The sequence below is a fragment of the Thamnophis elegans genome, chromosome 17, assembly GCF_009769535.1.
Source record: "Thamnophis elegans isolate rThaEle1 chromosome 17, rThaEle1.pri, whole genome shotgun sequence".
Classification (NCBI taxonomy): domain Eukaryota; kingdom Metazoa; phylum Chordata; class Lepidosauria; order Squamata; family Colubridae; genus Thamnophis; species Thamnophis elegans.
Genome location: NC_045557.1, coordinates 10,848,701 through 10,866,355, shown reverse-complemented (window position 1 = coordinate 10,866,355; position 17,655 = coordinate 10,848,701). Strand labels below are relative to the sequence as shown.

Below are 17,655 nucleotides of genomic sequence, written 5' to 3'. Positions count from 1 at the left end.
CAAAGAAGTGGCGGTCAATTTATTTTTCAAAGCACCAGAAGGCAAATCAAGAAACAACAGGTGGAAATTAATCAAGGACAAAAGCAATCTGGAATTTAAGATGAAACTTCCTAACTTGAGTACAATTAACCAGTGGAACAGCTTGCCACCAGAAGTTGTGGTTGCTCACTCAGTGGAGATTTTAAAGAAGAGACTCGACAGCCGATATATCTGAAATCTTATAAGGTCTCCTGCTTGAGCAGGAGGATGGACTAGAAGACCTCCAAGGTCCCTTCCAGCTGTCTTCTGATTGATAGATTATCTGCTGAAGATGCTTAAATGCTTTAAGGGGAAAAACAAACAACAGTTCTACTTGGAGCAGTATTGATTTAATTCTGATTTACATCAAAACAAGTAACATTCTTGGGAAAATATTAAGAAACTGGCTGGCTAGGTATTCTATATAAAATTGTATTTTGAAAGCCTCTAGAAAAAAGAGAAAAGATTAAGCAGTATAAATTTGAGAAGCTGGTACTAAATGTTATCAAAATATCATCTTAGCAGTTTATAAATAGGAATTGAGAGCATCAAAGTACAGAAATATGAGATAGAGAACAGAGACAGAAAAGGGATAAGAATTGGCTTTTTCAGAAGTCGCAATTATATCTAACTGCCAACAAAATGCAGTTTATCTGCTTGTATTAACAGTTGGCCCTACATCATCAGGAGATTGTTTTTCTTGAATGGACACTTAACACATAATGATTTATACTAACCGTCTGATAAGACGATTCTGAAATCTGATGGGAAGGCAATTCCCCTGAATAGATTTGCTGGAAGCAAAATGCTGAAAAGTTAAACCAAAACAAAACCTCTGGATCAAATTCGACCAAACAGTTCAATTGTTTTGAAAACAGCATTTTAAATTCCATGATTTGAACTGTAGGTCTGAACTAAATCAGTTTAAAAGGCCTTTGCGTAAAATGAACGATTTAAACTGGGGTCTCGTATAAAACTCACCTTTAAAAATAAAATCAAATAGTAAAGAACCCTGAATTACAACTATTCCGTAATGCCCTATTTTTGGAAGATCCCAAGAATGTTGCTGGATCGCTGTTAACTTTTTGCAAAATGTAGACAAATCTTGGTTGCATCCCTGTGATGAAGACAAGATGGGTACAAAATTTAAAAAGGGGGGTTATTTCACAAAGGCCAAATATTTATACCTGACTGTCGTCCATCCTTACAAACATCAAAACACCAAGAAATGGGATTTTCAGATTTTGGATTTCCAATTATTCCAAGTGGAATAATTCTCCGGCCCCAAATTACAAGACTTAATATATCAGCAGCTTTACTGTTTTAACTTGAAATGTGCACCTCTTTGAAAATGTTATTTTAGTGAATGCAACTTTCTCCAACCTGGTGCTTTTCCAAAATTGCTGGTCTGCAAACATGGAAATTCCAGCTCAACGCACTACAGGGTAGCACCAGGGTGGGAAACGGAGAGTAAACAGTGCCCCCCCCTGCCAAAACCATGCTTGTTGCTTCCATGGGTTCTCTTCAGGCTTGGGGAAGTTTCTGATTTTCCTTTCAAGCGGTCCTTGGGGGTAAACGCTGCTTGTACATCCCTGCGATGGCTTTGGCTGCGCTGTAGATCATCTGTTGGCGCGACATGCCGGTGAATGCCGCGTGCCAGTCGGTGCGGCTGACGTGCGGCAAGTTCCTGGCGATCACCTCGCCCACCGTCACCAACAGCCCCGACCACCGGAGGTTGTAGTCCGCGGGAGTCAAACTCTGCGCCTGCAAAAAGGAAGGAAGACGAAGGGTTAGTGGAGAAGCACGATGAGAGCTGCGGGCCTTGGGGTTCCTCCGTGTGCTTTACTCTGCGACGGTATTTGTGGGAGCTGGGAATGAGCAGAGAACCTGTTGGTTAGAGGGGAATGTTCTTAGGAGTACAGGAAATGCTCCATTCACAACCACAATTGAGCCCAAATGTTGTGTTGTTCAGTGAGACATTTGTCAAGTGAGTTTTGCCCCGGTTTACGATTTTTATTGGCACAATTGTTAAGTGAATCCCTGCAGTTGGTAAGTTAGTAAGGTAAAGGTAAAATGTTCCCCCTCGCACATATGTGCTAGTCGTTCCCGACTCTAGGGGGCAGTACTTATCTCCGTTTCAAAGCTGAAGAGCCAGCACTGTCTGAAGACGTCTCCGTGGTCATGTGGCCGGCATGACTCAATGCCAAAGGCGCATGGAACGCTCTTCCCTTCCCACCAAAGGTGGTTCCTATTTTTCTACTTGCATTTTGTTACGTGCTTTCGAACTGCTAGGTTGGCAGAATAGCAATAGCAATAGCAGTTAGACTTATATACCGCTTCATAGGGCTTTCAGCCCTCTCTAAGCGGTTTACAGAGTCAGCATATTGCCCCCAACAATCCGGGTCCTCATTTTACCCACCTCGGAAGGATGGAAGGCTGAGTCAACCCTGAGCCGGTGAGATTTGAACAGCCGAACTGCAGAACTGCAGTCAGCTGAAGTAGCCTGCAGTGCTGCATTTAACCACTGCACCACCACGGCTCTAAGAAACTGGGACAAGTCACGGGAGCTCACTCTGTTATGCGGCGCTAGGGATTCAAACCACTGAACTGCTGACTTTTCTGATCGACAAGCTCAGCGTCTTAGCCCCTGAGCCACTTGCTAAGTTAGCAACCTGGCTGTTAAATGAATCTGGCTTCCCCCATTGACTTTGCTTGTCAGAAGGTCGCAAAAAGGGATCAGATGATCCACACAGCAAAGGTCATAAATAGGAATCATTTGCCAAGCTTCTGAATTTTGATCATGCAACCATGGGGATGCTGCCACGATTGTTAAGTGTGAAATATTCGTCATAACTCACTTTTCCCTGCCGGGGTAACTTTGAACAGTCACTAAATGAACTATTGTAAGTCGGAGGACTATCTGTCTTGAAACGTGGGAGCAGACAGAGAATTTGGTTTATAAGAAACAGCCTGAAGTCGCTACCCGACCAAGTCTTCACTGCTGTGGTGGCTACACAGAACGTGTTGTTAAGTTACATCAGGGCTAACAACTGAAGGCAACATGGTGGCGTGGAATTGTCCAGTTGGGGAGTGGGATAACAAGGAGAGGTGTGTGTGTGTGTGTATGTGTGTCCGCGCTCAGTAGTTTTGGGTGTGGCCAAAGTCACAAAGACTCCTGACCAAACCATGTGTTGCAGCCACCCAAAAAACCAACACAGGTTGCATTATTACAGGAGTAGAATTAAAATCACCAGGTGATTGGGGCACTTTATATTGGACTGGTGAGGCCAAACGTGGAATAATAGTGTCCATAATACTAGAAAGATGTTGGGAAAACAGGAAAGGAAATATTAAACATATAAGTTAAAGAGCGAGACATAAAGAGGGGGGGAACATAGTTAGGATTAGATTAGGGAAGGAAATAAGAAATCATACCAAATTATATCTGGGTTTGCGGAAATACCATCCCAAGGAAACATAAACTGAGTTTTGAAATATGCCCCAACAACAATAGAATAAGAAAGGGAGAGAGGAGGAGAGAATGAAAGGAACACGTGGGAAAGAAGAAAGAGGTAAGGAGAGGAGGATGGAAGGGAGAGGAAGAGAAGGAGAGAGGATAGGAAGGGGAAGAGGAAGAGGAAGAGCAGGAGAGAGGTAAGGGGAGAAGGAAGGGGAAGGAGAGGAGAAAGGAAGAAAGTAGAGAAGGGAGGGAGGGAGGGAGGGAGAAAAGGGAGAGACAGAGGAGGAGAGAATGAAGACGGGAGAAAGAAGAAAGAGGTAAGGAGAGGAGGATGGAAGGGAGAGGAAGAGAAGGAGAGAGGGAAGGAAGGGGAAGTGGAAGAGCAGGAGAAAGGTAAGGGAAGAAGGAAGGGGAAGCAGAGGAGGGAAGAAAGTAGAGAAGGGAGGGAGGGAGAAAAGGGAGAGAGGAGGAATGAAAGGAAGACGTGGGAAAGAAGAAAGGTAAGGAGAGGAGGATGGGAGGAAGAGAAGGAGAGAGGATAGGAAAGGGAAGAGCAGGAGAAAGGTAAGGGAAGAAGGGAAAGGAGAAGAGGAAGGAAGGAAGTAGAGAAGGGAGGGAGGGAGAAAAGAAAGGGAAAATAAGGTGGCGTTACAACAGGAGGAAGGGATGGTAAATAAAGCAACCCAAACTGTATATTATAACCTATGACATGAAATAAATGTAAAGAATAATAATAATAATTATGTGAATATACACTTAAAATGGTATGTAAGAGAACAAAAAATAAAAATAATTCTGGAAAAAAATATGAAAAAGATGTGGAGACTCTGGAAAGGGTGCAGAGAAGAGCAAGAAAGGGGATTAGGGGACTGGAGGCTCAAACAGATGATGTGGGAACCAGGCATGTCTACACTTGGGAAGGGAAGGATTTAGGGGTGACATGATAGCAGTCGTCCGAGTGGTGCGGTGGCCTAGAGGCAGAGCTCTCGCCTCACAATCAAGAGGCTGAGAGTTCGATCCTAGGTAGAGGCAGATATTTCTCTCTCTGGGCACAATGAGAATATATCAGCTGAAAAAAAAACCCCTCCAGATTAGCAACAGGAAGGGCATCCGGCCAGGAAACACTCAATTCTATTGAGTTGCCCAAACTCCAGCCTGAAACAAGGAAAGACGCCACCTAGGACTAAGGAGGAACTTCCTAACAATGAGGACAAGTGGAACAGCTTGCCACCAGAAACTGGTTGCTTCTTCACTGGGGATTTTAAAGAAGAGATTAGACGGCCATTTGTCTAGAATGGTATATAGCATCTCCTCCTTCAGCAGAGGGTTCTTGGTCAAAGAAGCCACAACTGGCTGGTTCTCACGTAATATTAAACCATAGGTGATGGATGTACACCAGGGAACAAACCAGGTTTGACAATGTGGGCAGACCTTCCTAAGGAGTCCACTTTTACAGGCTGTTTTGACATTTTATTCACTAAGGAAAGAATGCAAACCAGAAGAGCAAAATCACATATTACAGATTTAACAGGGTTGGAAGGGACCTTATAGGTCATCTAGTCCAACCCCCCTCCAAGCAGGAGACCCTACGCCATTTATTAACAGATTAACAGGGTTGGAAGGGACCTTGGAGGTCATCTAGTCCAAACCCCCTCCAAGCAGGAGACCCTACGCCATTTATTAACAGATTAACAGGGTTGGAAGGGACCTTGGAGGTCATCTAGTCCAACCCCCCTCCAAGCAGGAGACCCTACGCCATTTATTAACAGATTAACAGGGTTGGAAGGGACCTTATAGGTCATCTAGTCCAACCCCCTTCCAAGCAGGAGACCCTACGCCATTTATTAACAGATTAACAGGGTTGGAAGGGACCTTGGAGGTCATCTAGTCCAAACCCCCTCCAAGCAGGAGACCCTACGCCATTTATTAACAGATTAACAGGGTTGGAAGGGACCTTGGAGGTCATCTAGTGCAATCACCTGCCCAAGCAGGAGACCCTATACCATTTCTGACAGATGGCAGTTCAATCTCTTCTTGAAGGCCTCCAGGAATGAAGCTCCCACAACTTCTGTCCCATGGGTTGATTGTTCTCCCTATCAAAAAATCCCTCCTTATTTCTATAATAGAAGCCCGTATTTTTTTTCTCCTTTAATTTATTCCAACGGATGCATTTTCCCCCCCAATTCTGAAAAGGACTGAATGAACCCTCTTTAGAATAACAGTCGCTTTTTAAAATTTCTTGCCTCACAAAAAAAAACAAAAAAAAAACAGCATTCCTTGTTAGAACCTGGTGTCAAAGTTGAATTTGCCGAAAAGCAAATAAAATAAAATAAAATAAAAATAGTTTTGAAATGGTCATCCCTGGGATGATCTGACTTTCCTGCTTGGGGGAAGAGAAAGACTCACCTGTTGTATGTATTCCACAGGTATGGGTGTGGCTTGTGTAAAGCTTTGCAGATGAATCCCGTGGACTGGATCCTCCAGGATCAGGCAGCCAATATCAAACCATCTGTAAGGATTTTTTTGGGGGGGGGGGGGGGAAGGGGGGGAAGATTTTAGATTTGGCTCCATCGTCTAACTCCCAATGATTCCCAGCTGCGTTTGAAGCCCTGCATCTTACTTGTCAGGGAGCAGTTCTGCAATGAAGCTCTCCACGGACACAGCTGGCTGCTTCTGGTGGATAACTCCGGTCCTCCGTAAACCATCCAGCCTCTCTTGGGCCCCCTAGAAGTCAAGGAAAATACCAAATCAAGGCAGAGCTGGCCACTTACTTCAACCACATCCATTAAACCAGAAACAAGGATTGGAAGACACCAAACCAAATGGCGATCCTGTTATGCGCTGCCCCAGGACCGAAACTGCCCAGCCAACCACTGGGTTTATTTCCATTCGGCGTATTTTGTACAATTTAAGCTTTATAGAAGACACCCAAGGATCAGGCAGAATGGATGTCCACGGAGATGCTCAGTCCTCCAACTTATGCTTGTCCCAAAGGTGTTTTTTTTTTCAGGAGGAAACTGGACTTTCTGGTTTTTCTCTGAAGAGGTTTCGCTTCTCATCCAAGAAGCTTCTTCAGTTCTGACTGGATGGTGGGGAAGGGAAGGATTGATCCTCCTTGCAGACAGCTGATCATTTGCATCCTTTGAGACAGTCATTGAGGCCACTTGGAGGTTTCTTCTATTCTATCCCTATTCAGAATTTTTCCATTCTATTCCTAATTCTAATTCATTCTTTCTATTCTATTCCTTTCTATTCAGAATTCTTCTATCCTATCCCTATTCAGAATTTTTCCATTCTATTCCTAATTCTAATTCATTCTAATTCTATGCTATTCTAATGGTAATCTTCTATTCTTCCCCAAATCTTTGGAAATTCCACCCTTTCCCAAACCACTCACTTTCAATCCAGCTGCGTAGCCCACAGGCTGGGGGGCTATGTTGGAGTGGCCATCTTCCCCCGTTACGGTAGCCATGCCAAAGACATCCTGGAATGCTTGTCTCACTGCAGCGACCTTGATCTCCTTCAGGGAAGTGACCACGATGTCCACCTCTCCTCCAGATTCTAAAAAGCAGAAACACCCAAAATTACATTGGTGCCCAAGACAAGGCCGAAACATTCTGGCCACACCGTAACTTAAGAAAATAGCCTTTAACGGAAAACACACTTGAAAACCTTGCCAAGAAAGGTCCCTTGAGTCAAAGCTATGGTTTTCCCAGGAATAATGGGTGGCTGTGAGTGTTGGACCAGAAGGAAGGCTGAGTGCCAAGAATGGATGCTTCCAAATTGTGCTGCTGCAGAAGACAATTCCTTAAACTAAGGGCCTCCAACCTTGGTTACTTTAAGATTTGTGGACTTCAACTCCCAGAATTCCTCAGTCAGCCATGCTGGCTGGGGAATTCTGGAAGTTGGAATCTAGAAGTCTTAAAGTTGCCAGGTTTTCTAGCTAGGGAATTCTGGGAGTTGAAGTCCAGAAGTCTTAAAACTGCCAGGTTTTCTAGCTAGGGAATTCTGGGAGTTGAAGTCCAGAAGTCTTAAAACTGCCAGGTTTTCTAGCTAAGGAATTCTGGGAGTTGAAGTCCACAAGTCTTAAAACTGCCAGGTTTTCTAGCTAAGGAATTCTGGGAGTTGAAGTCCAGAAGTCTTAAAACTGCCAGGTTTTCTAGCTAAGGAATTCTGGGAGTTGAAGTCCAGAAGTCTTAAAACTGCCAGGTTTTCTAGCTAAGGAATTCTGGGAGTTGAAGTCCAGAAGTCTTAAAAGTTGCCAGGTTTGCCGGCTGTGGAATTCTGGGAGTTGAAGTCCACAAGTCTGAAAGCTGCCAGGTTTGTTGGCTACAACCAGCAACTTTTAGTAAAAGAACCTATCACTTCACCTAAATTGGGGTCCCAACCCCTAGTCCATGGACCAGCACCGGTCTGCGGCATGCCAGAAACTGGGCCGCACAACAAGGGAAGCCCCATCCGTGGGATGCAGCCCACGTGTGAAACCACACCCCTCCAGTCCATGGAAAAAGCTCTCTCCACGCAACCACACCCTGTTGCCCAAAAGGTTGGGGTCCACTGAACTAAATGTAGTCGAGAGTCTTTCTTTCCTAAGGGACTTGACTGGGGCAGGACTGACAGTGAAGAGCCGGCAAAGTCCTGGTTCAGGGGGACACAATAAGTTGCAGCTTCCCTTACTGATATACGGGGCCATGCCAGGATCCAGCGTTGTGATCACAGTTTCCACCGAGTGTTTGGTTTTATCCAGCACCGACTTGACCACAGGATTGCCAGCCACGCCCTGGGGGGGGGGGGGAACAAATCTGGAAGTCACCAAACTTGGCTTGTCTGCCAGGCTAACATGAGCCCCCGAACATACCGTATTTTTCGGAATATAAGACGCTCCGAAGTATAAGCTTTTGGGGAGGAAAACAAAGAGAAAAAATCTGCCTCTGCCTCCCAACAATTTGCCTCCTTGCAACAAAACAGCAAACAGCAGACAAGATACGCTGTTTGCTGTGTTACATTTCAGACTATACTTGTACAGATGCTGTTAAAATTGATGTGGCTTTTTGGAAGTCTACGTTATTCTCTGCTATTTGAAAGAAGATACAGGAGCACTGGGCCTCTCTTCAGATCGAGCATTTATTTTAAAAAGCTTCTTCATTTTGTTAAGCTGTCTAGATCAACAATAAAGCAGTCTTTAAGAAATAAGTCTGATAATTTGAACATTCTATAGGCATTTGTAGTTATTGACTTCCCTCCTTGCAGCAAACAGCCTGATGAGCACAAGAAAAAAAAATCTGTCTCTGCCTCCCAGCAATTTACCTTCTGGAGCAAACAGGAAGTTTCACTTTCAGTTTCAGCATGGGCCTCCCCATCAGCCATTTCAGGCTGCAGGGATTGCTATAGTATAGCCCAGTGTTTCTCAACCTTGGCAACTTGAAGATGTCCGGACTTCAACTCCCAGAATTCCCCAGCCAGCATTCGCTGGCTGGGGAATTCTGGGAGTTGAAGTCCGGACATCTTCAAGTTGCCAAGGTTGAGAAACACTGGTATAGCCTATTGTAGCCTCAGCAACCCCCATTTTCCCCTTTGCTGCAAGGAGGCAAATTGCTGGGAGGCAGAGGGCAAAGGGTGGGGGCCGGTGGGTGGGTGGGGCTACATTCAGTGTATAAGACGCACCCAAATTTTCACCCCTCTTTTAGCGGGGGGAAAGGTGCGTCTTATACTCCCAAAAATATGGCAGTTGCATCTGTCCTTTGCTAGCATTCTAGATGGTTATTTGGGGGAAGAAATGGGATCTTCATCATCTCCTGAACCAGTAACAGCAGGATAGATTGGCCAGTGTTTCTCTGTCCTGCCCACTTAAATCAGTATGCAATTCAGGGGTGGGTTCCTGCCAGTTCTAACCTCTTCTATAGAAGAGGTTCCACAAATATACAGTGCCATTTAGAACCGGTTCCAGCTCCCTCCCCCCGTCCGTCTGCACATCATCAAGATGAAGAGCGAGAGGAGGAATTCTGGGAGTTGAAGTCCACAAGTCTTAAAGCTGTCAAGTTTGAACACCCCTGGTTTTTTATTTTTCTAAAGAGTTAGGGGTGCAAAGGTCTTGTAACTTTAAGCTTTAAGACTTGCATGGTTCAAATGCCAGAGTTCCTGAGCCAACATTTTGGTGGCTAAGCAAGAGCGTTGTTAAGTGAGTTTCACCACATTTTACAAGTTGGCCTTGCCCACCCAGTCACATGACTGGCAAGCCACTCCCACCCGGTCACATGGCTGGAAAGCCACTCCCATCCAGTCACATGGCTGGCAAGCCACTCCCACAAAGCAGGCCACACCCACAGAAGAGATTCTAAAATATTTGAAACCCACCACTGATGCAATTGCAAAAATTCCAACCCCCAGTACTGGTAGTCCTCGACGTACGACCACAAGGGAGACCCAACATTTAGGTTGTGAAGGGAGACATTTGTCAAGTGAGTTCTGCTCCACTTTACGACCTTTCTTGCCACGCTCTTAAGGGAATCACTGCAGTTGGGTTTAGTTAGTACACTTTTTCTCAACCTTGGCGACTTTAAGTCCTGTGGACTTCAACTCCCAGGATTCTGGGAGTTGAAGTCCACAGGACTTAAAGTCGCCAAGGTTGAGAAACACTGAGTTAGTAGCTTAGTTAAGTAAATCTGGCTTCCCCATTGACTTTGCTGCTCAAAAGTCGCAAGAGGGAATCACATGACCCCCAGACCCAGCGACGGTCATAAATAGGAACCCGAGGCCAAGAGACTGAATTTTGAACAGGTGACCATGGGGAGGCTAGAAATGTAGCTGGGAAAAACCGTCATGTCACTTTTTTCCCAGTGCCGTTTCAACTGAACAGTTGCTAAATGGGTTGTCATAAGTCGAGGACTAGTAGTATGAGTTGGACAGGCTGGCTGGGGAATTCCGGAAGTTAAAAGCCCACCTTTCTTAAAGTGTGCAAGTTTGAGAAACACGGGGTTAATCCTTGTAGTAACCCTGGCAAGTTGTTCGCTTGCCAGGGTTTATAGTACAGGCGTGGTAGTCCTTGACTTACAGCGGTTCATGTGCTGAGCTGCGCACGCATGCGCTGGCCTGCCCCTCATGCAGCTCTATTCCCCTCGCTTCCCTCCAGCCGGCCACCAAGCCGCAAAACTTGGGGACCACTGCATTACGTGGTCGCTAGAAAAGCACCGCTTACTTTTATGAAGCCCCAAAGTCCTCCCGCAGACGCTTCATTGTGCACCCCGATGTTTTGGGGGTCTCCATGATCCTCTGGAAAAGTGATGGAAGAGCCGCTGGGTAAGGTGGAGGTAGACAGAGGGACCGGCTGTGACAGAGGGCTTGCCAAAGGACCTGAAAATCAGAAGATATGCATGTTAAGCCATGATCTCCAATGTCTGCAGTGATTCTCAGCCATCCTGGTTGTCCCAAAAGTGCTTATTTCAGGAGACTACTGGATTTTCTGGTTTTTTCTTTTGAAGATGTTTCGCTTCTCATCCAAGAAGCTTCTTCAGCTCTGGCCAGATGGTGAGGAATGGACAGATTTATACTCCTTGCAGGGAGCTGGTCATTTGCATCCTTTTAGAAGATCGTTGAGGCCACTTGGAGGCTTATTTGTGTCTTCTTTAAAGACTTTTCGCTTATCATCCAAGAAGCTTCTTCAGCTCTGGCTGGATGGTGAGGAATGGAAGGATTGATCCTCCTTGCAGACAGCTGGTCATTTGCATCCTTTTAGAGGGTCGTTGAGGCCACTTGGAGATTTATTTGTGTCTTCTTTAAAGACGTTTCCCTTCTCATCCAAGAAGCTTCTTTAGCTCTGACTGGATGGTGGAGAATGGAAGGATTGATCCTCCTTGCAGGCGGCTGGTCAATGACCAGCATCCACCATCCGGTCAGAACTGAAGAAGCTTCTTGGATGAGAAGCGAAACGCCTTCAAAAGAAAAAAACAAGAAAGTGCAGTTGGGTCTTGAAAAAAGCACCTTTGGGACAACCAGGATGACTTGAGAATCTCTACAGACTGTTAGCTATGCAATTTGGGATGGACACCCTTGGAATGGGGTGGGAGTAGGAATGGATTTCCAGAGGGGGAAAATTGCAGACTACAGGAACCATTTGCACCACTCGGGTGACCCTGAGGATACAGCTAAGCCTCCAAGTGGCCTCAATGACCCTCTAAAAAGGATGCAAATGACCAGCTGTCTGCAAGGAGTGTAAATCCTTCCCTTTCGCACCATCCAGCCAGAGCTGAAGAAGCTTCTTGAATGAGAAGCGAAAGGTCTTTAAAGAAGACACAGATAAACCTCCAAGTGACCTCAATGACCCTCTAAAAAGGATGCAAATGACCAGCTGTCTGCAAGGAGTGTCAATCCTTCCCTTCCCCACCATCCAGCCAGAGCTGAAGAAGCTTCTTGGATGAGGTGAAATGTCTTTAAAGAAGACACAAATAAACCTCCAAGTGGCCTCAATGACCCTCTAAAAGGATGCAAATGACCAGCTGCCTGCAAGGAGGATCAATCCTTCCCTTCCCCACCATCCCATCAGAGCTGAAGAAGCTTCTTGGGTGAGAAGTGAAACATCTTCAAAAGGAAAATAAAAACCAAGAAAGTCCAGTTGTCTCCTGAAAAAAGCACCTTTGGGACATGACACCCCATGGTTTGAGCCAGGCACGGGTGTTTAGAACCCAGAAGGCCAAATAAGGCATTTCTTCAATTTCCATCCTCTTTGGGAGCAGGGAAAGCTTTTCTGCTTACCTGTGACAGGTAGAGCCGTGTAGGAGGGCATCAGAGGTGTCTGGGGCGCTCGTCCCGCATGGCCTTTCGTGATGTCATAGCTGGAAGTCATGGAAAAGCCAGAGATCGGAGGCCCAGCGGGAGGCACGGAAAACCCCGGCGGCCCGGGAGCACAGCTCGGCGGAGGCAAAGCTGCTGGAAACTGAGTCACGGGGGGACCAAAACCGGAGGTCATCGGAGCAGCGACGGGGGGCAGGCCGACGGGCCCAGGAGCGGGGTTTGTGCAAATGGCTGCCGGAGGCAAAAGGGAAGTGGGGGGTGCAGAAGGAAGGGAGGAGACCAGAGGGGTTGCGGCGGGAGAGAAGACGGAAGAGGGAAAAGGGGACGTAGGGGGGTCCTTTGGGACAGGGAGCGGGGCTGCAGTGAGGAGAGAAGAAACAGACAAAGGAAGGGTATTAAAATCATCTCCGGGAGACCCTTCCTTGAAGGGAATATAGAAATGGGAAATAGGGGCAGTCCTCGGGTTACGGCCACAATGTATGTTACTAAGTGAAACATTCGTTGAGTTTCGCCCCATTTTACAACTTGGCTTGCCACCGTTCTAATTTAAATCCACTGCATTTAAGATAGCAACGCGGTTGTTAAGGGAATTTGGCTTCCCCATTGACTTGGCTTGCCAGAAGGTGGCAAAAAAATTGATTTTTGTTATCCTGTACTCTTATTAATGTATTTGATCTCTTTTGCTAGTTTTCATTGTTTTAAATGTGGTTTTAAGAAGCGTTTCACTTAGCACAACATAAATTTGGGGCTCCATTGTGGTCCTAACTCGAGGACTATCTATATGTCAAATTCCCGCAGCGAGTCTCTCCTGTGTGTATGGAGATGGAAAGACTTATAAGATTCCCACAACGAAGGAATGGATGGGCCAGGATGGTGAAATTAAATTACCGTATTTTTCGGATTATAAGACACACCATAAAAGAGGGTGAAAATTTGGGCGTGTCTTACATACCAAATGTAGCCCCGCCCACCCACCGCCCCCCAACTTTCAGCCTCCAGGCGTCGCATTTTAAGGACACTGGACAGTTGAATACCGATGGATGCTGGAAGGTGTTGTGGCCCACCAGCAGAGCTGGCAGCCGAGTCGGAGAGTGAGGAGGTTGGGGAGGAAGATGGGCCAGTCCTGGAGTCTGGGGAAGGCTCTGAGGAGGGCTCTGTGTCAGAGGCAGAGAGGGGGCCAGGGCCGTCTGACAGTTATCAGCTGCCTTCGGAGTCAGACATCAGTGGGGCAGAAGAACAGCTGGAGCCTGTTCACAGTGTGCGCATGCGCAGAGTTGCCAGACGAAGAGAAGAGCTAAAGAACAGGGGTCGACTTGGGAGTAAGGCCACAGGTGAACGATGAAGGGCCTCACCCAGAGGAAATAAAGAGGAGCAAAAGGGGAGTGGAGTTTGCAGGAGACAATTAGTTTGTTTAATTGGTTGGTGACTCTCCGAGACTCCTGGCCAAGTTCTGCAGAGATCGGCCTGGCAGCTCTCCAAGCCAGAGAAGGTCTGTGACTGTAAATCCTCCTTTGAAAGACTTTGCTGGATGTGAATGAGCAGAATTCACAGCCGATTAATAAAAGGGGTTTTTGTCAGGACAAAGAGTTTCCTTCTGGCTCTCGGGAAGCCTCGCTCAGAACACCAGGGTTGAGATAGAATTTTTTTTTTCTTATTTTCCTCCCAAAAAACTAAGGTGTGTCTTATACTCCAGAGCATTTTATCCTCCAAAAAATATGGTACCTTGCTGAAAATAATGAAGTTGTCTAGGGTGGGTGGTGTGACCCACAATTGTTCAACCACCCTACCCCAACACACGTCGTTTGCAACTTTTGCTTTGCAGGGAAATCGGGAAATGTCTGGGTACCAACATGGAGAAGATGGGACACGGTCGGAGAAGGGATACCTCGTGAGACTGGGGGTGCAGGAGGAGAAGCAGCCCAGGTTGTGGTGGGTGGGGGGGTCGTGGGGGGCGTTGTCTCTATCCCGCTCTCTTCCATCATGGTTTTATTTCAGGAACACAATCCTGGGGGGAAAGGAATATCATAGTCAAAATAAGGAGAATCACAGAATCCAACAAGGCACAACCAAATCAATCGATAAACAAGGTACAGAACAGGAAGTCCTCGACTTACGACAGCTCACTTAGTGACTTGGAAGTTACGATGTCAATGAAAAAAGCAACGTTTTCATGACTGTAGCTGTGTCCCGAGGTCACCCTTTTGCAACCATAGGATAAGCTGAGTCGATGGGGAAGACAGATTCACTTAACAACCGGCTGACTGACTTCCCGGCGGCGGGGATTCACTTAACAATCGTGGCAAGAAAGTGGTAAAACAGGGAGAAATTCCCATCCAAAAATTTCTCATCCAAAAATTTAGCATCAAAAATTCAGGGACCACTCAAAGTTACATCATCACTGAAAAAAGCGACTGATTACCGTTTTTCACAGTTACAACTATTATAGCATCCCCGTGGTCATGTGATCAAAATTCAGATACTTGGCCACTGGCTCATATTTACGACGGTTGCAGTGCTTCGGGATCAAGTTTTGACAAAGGGTCAGAAGCAAATGGAGAAGCCAGATTCACTTTACAAGCCTGTTACTAACTTAGTAACTTCAGTGGTTATTTAACAACCATGTCAAGGAAGGTTGTAAAATGGAGAAAAACTCACTTAACAATTGTCTCACTTAGCAGCAGTAATGATGGTCATAAGTCATTATTCTTTACAAGATGGTCTGCTTTTAATCCTGGAGACTCTGCAGATAGTCCTTGAGTTACGACCATAACACATTAACAGAGTTGGAAGGGACCTTGTAGGTCATCTAGTCCAACCCCCTGCTCAAGCAGGAGACCCTACACCATTTCTGACAGTTGGCAATCCAGTCTCTTCTTGAGAGCCTCCAGGGATGAAGCTCCCACAACTTCTGAAGGCAACTTCTGTTACGTGAGCTGATTATTCTCACTGTCAGGAAAATCCTCCTTATTTCTAGGTTGAATCTCTCCTTGGTCAGTTTCCATCCATTCTTCCTTCTCTGGCCTTCAGGGGCTTTGGAGAATAGCTTGACCCCCTTCCTCCTCTCTGTGGCAGCCCCTCAAATATTGGAAGATGCTCTCCTGTCTCCCCTGGTCCTTCTCTTCCCTAGACTAGCCAGGCCCAGTTCCTGCAACCGTTCTTCATATGTTTTAGTCTCATAGACCATCCACAACTGTGAAAAGTCACACAACCAACACAATTTTACATGGCTTTTGTTTTGCAGCGGTTCATTAAATGAATGCTATGGTCATTAAGTGAATCCATTGCTCCCCTTGGCATAGTTATGCCCAAAAATTGGATGTGCCTGGGCTTGTGGTCATTGGAAGTGACCACATGACACTCCTAATGGCTGAAAATGTGGTTGTGTTGCCAAGGGCCCAAAATCCAGTCACATGAGTGAGAGGGGAGGGGATGGCAGTTGGAATGCATAGTATAACAGAGTTGGAAGGGACATTGGAGGTCATCCAGTCAAACCCCCTGCTCAAGCAGGAAAGGCTAATGCATTTCGGAATTCTGGATCTGGAAAAAAAGTCCCCTTTTTTTCCAGGTAGGTTTTAATTTCAACTGATCACAAAGTGAGTAAGTGAAGGACGACCTGGACTTAACTGGAAGGATCCCTCACCTGCCCTCCTGCTGGTTTCCCTGTTCACAGGATGACACCTTCCATTGTGCTTCAAAATTTGTCCTGGAGGAGAGGAAAAGAAAAAAGAGGGATAGCAAATCATCCTCTTTTAACCACCCCATAATCCCTTGGGGGGTGGAATCTGGGCAACTGAATGGAGCTGAGTATTTACTGGCCAGATGCCTTTCCTGTCGCCAATGCGGAGGTTTTTTTTTAGCAGATATATTCTCAAGGTGCCCAGAGAGAGAGAAAAATCAGCCTCTATCTAAGGATTGAACTCACAGCCTCCTGATTGTGAGGAGAGAGCTCCACCTCTAAGCCACCTCACCACTCAAGTCATCTTTTAGGCTTGCAGATGCAGACTAAAGTAGGACTAGAACTCAGGTCTCCCAGGGTTTTTTTTTTAGCCTTCTGATGCTTTAACTACTAGACCTGATGGTGGGACAACTAAAATACAGACACCCCACCACTTACTGGATACCAAAAATAACTCCTGCACTTCTGGCAAATAGTGAAATTATAAAAGAAAGAAAGAAAGAAAGAAAGAAAGAAAGAAAGAAAGAAAGAAAGAAAGAAAGAAAGAAAGAAAGAAAGAAAGAAAGAAAGAAAGAAAGAAAGAAAGAAAGAAAGAAGAGGAAGAGAGGAAGAGAGAGAGAAAGAGGAAAGAGAGAGGAAGGGAAGGAAAGTAAGAGAGAGAAAGAGAAAAAGAAAGTGAAAGAGAGAAAGGGAGGAAAAGTAAGAGAGAGAGAGAGAAGAATTAAGAGAGAGAGAGTGAAAAGAGAGAGAGAGGAAGGAAGGGAGGGAAAGTAAGAGAGAGAAAAAGAGAAAAAGAAAGAGAAAAGAGTGAAGGAGAGAAGGAGAGGAAGGGAGGGAAAGTAAGAGAGAAAGAGAAATTAAGAGAGAGAAATAAATGAAGAAAGACATGGAGTGGAAGGGAGGGAGGGAGAGAAAGAAAGAGATAAAAAGAGAGTGAGTGAGAATTAGGCCAGAGAAGGAGGGGGAAAAACCAGCAAAGAAAAAAAGAAAAAGGAAAGGTGGAAGAAATAAAGAGAATGAGCCCCAAAGAAAGAAAACATGAAAAGGCAAAAGAGGAAAAGAGAAGAAGAAAAAAAAAAAAAACGAAGGGAAGCCACAGAAAGTTGCAGGCCGCCCAAGAGAACTACGACTCCCGACATGCCACGGGGTACGGGAGGGGTGTGGGGGGAGGAACGGCTGTTCAGGCGGTCTTTGCCCCCGTGTGCGCACGCGCGCCGCCCGGCATTGCCACGTCTCGGCGATCTGCTCCGCCGCCCGGCGTCTGTACGTGAGCGTGCCTTCCCCCTCCCCCACCCGACTCCCCTCCCTCCCTCCCACCGCGGCGCTGAGGCCCCCAGGCGCGCGCTCGCGTGAAACGGGCGGGCACGAGGGGCGACACGAGCCCCCCGTGAGGGGAATTGCGGGAGAGGGAAGGGAGCGGCCGTGATGAGCCTCCCTCCCGCCCCCCCTCAAAGTTAAAACCAGACACGACCCTCACCCATAATAAAAACCATGTATCATAATGTGTGTTTCCCCCCCTCAGAGAAGATTCTTCCCCCAACCCCCCTGTGAAGGGAAGCCCCCCGCGCCGCCTCACCTCAGCCTCCCGCTCTGCGCCCGGTGCAAAATGGAGGGGCGGGAAGGCTCGGCCGGGGGGCCGCCTCCGCCGGCTGCCACGTTCGCTCGCCCCGCCACGAGGAGGAGGAGCCGCCGCCGCGGCCACGCCTCGATGCCT

At 46.6% G+C, this 17,655-nt stretch overlaps 1 protein-coding gene across 2 annotated transcripts; it reads right to left on the bottom strand.

Annotated features, from left to right (window-relative positions):
* Window positions 1-352: 352 nt before the first annotated feature.
* PRRC1 (proline rich coiled-coil 1) lies at window positions 353-17,621 on the bottom strand. 2 transcript variants are annotated; one of them, XM_032234153.1, is made up of 10 exons: window positions 17,518-17,621; window positions 15,906-15,968; window positions 14,151-14,270; window positions 12,227-12,622; window positions 10,674-10,828; window positions 8,156-8,258; window positions 6,876-7,039; window positions 6,099-6,202; window positions 5,885-5,987; window positions 353-1,782 (listed from the first exon to the last, which is right to left on the bottom strand). In XM_032234153.1, exons 3-10 carry the CDS (start codon window positions 14,245-14,247, stop codon window positions 1,573-1,575), a joined length of 1,332 nt encoding a protein of 443 aa, XP_032090044.1. In that variant the 5' UTR covers window positions 14,248-14,270; window positions 15,906-15,968; window positions 17,518-17,621; the 3' UTR covers window positions 353-1,572. The 2 variants fall into 2 exon arrangements, with proteins under 2 accessions (XP_032090044.1, XP_032090045.1); XM_032234154.1 differs by lacking the exon at window positions 15,906-15,968 and having other exon boundaries at window positions 17,518-17,620.
* Window positions 17,622-17,655: the final 34 nt, after the last annotated feature.

Excerpts from the sequence above, each read along its gene's own strand:
- PRRC1 (XM_032234153.1), bottom strand. The coding sequence starts at position 14,247 with ATGATGGAAGAGAGCGGGATAGAGACAACGCCCCCCACGACCCCCCCA. Across the intron at positions 10,829-12,226 it reads CACGGCTCTACCTGTCACAG|GTCCTTTGGCAAGCCCTCTG; the intron begins GTAAGCAGAAAA and ends TCTGATTTTCAG. Across the intron at positions 8,259-10,673 it reads GACTTTGGGGCTTCATAAAA|GGCGTGGCTGGCAATCCTGT; the intron begins GTAAGCGGTGCT and ends CCCCCCCCCCAG.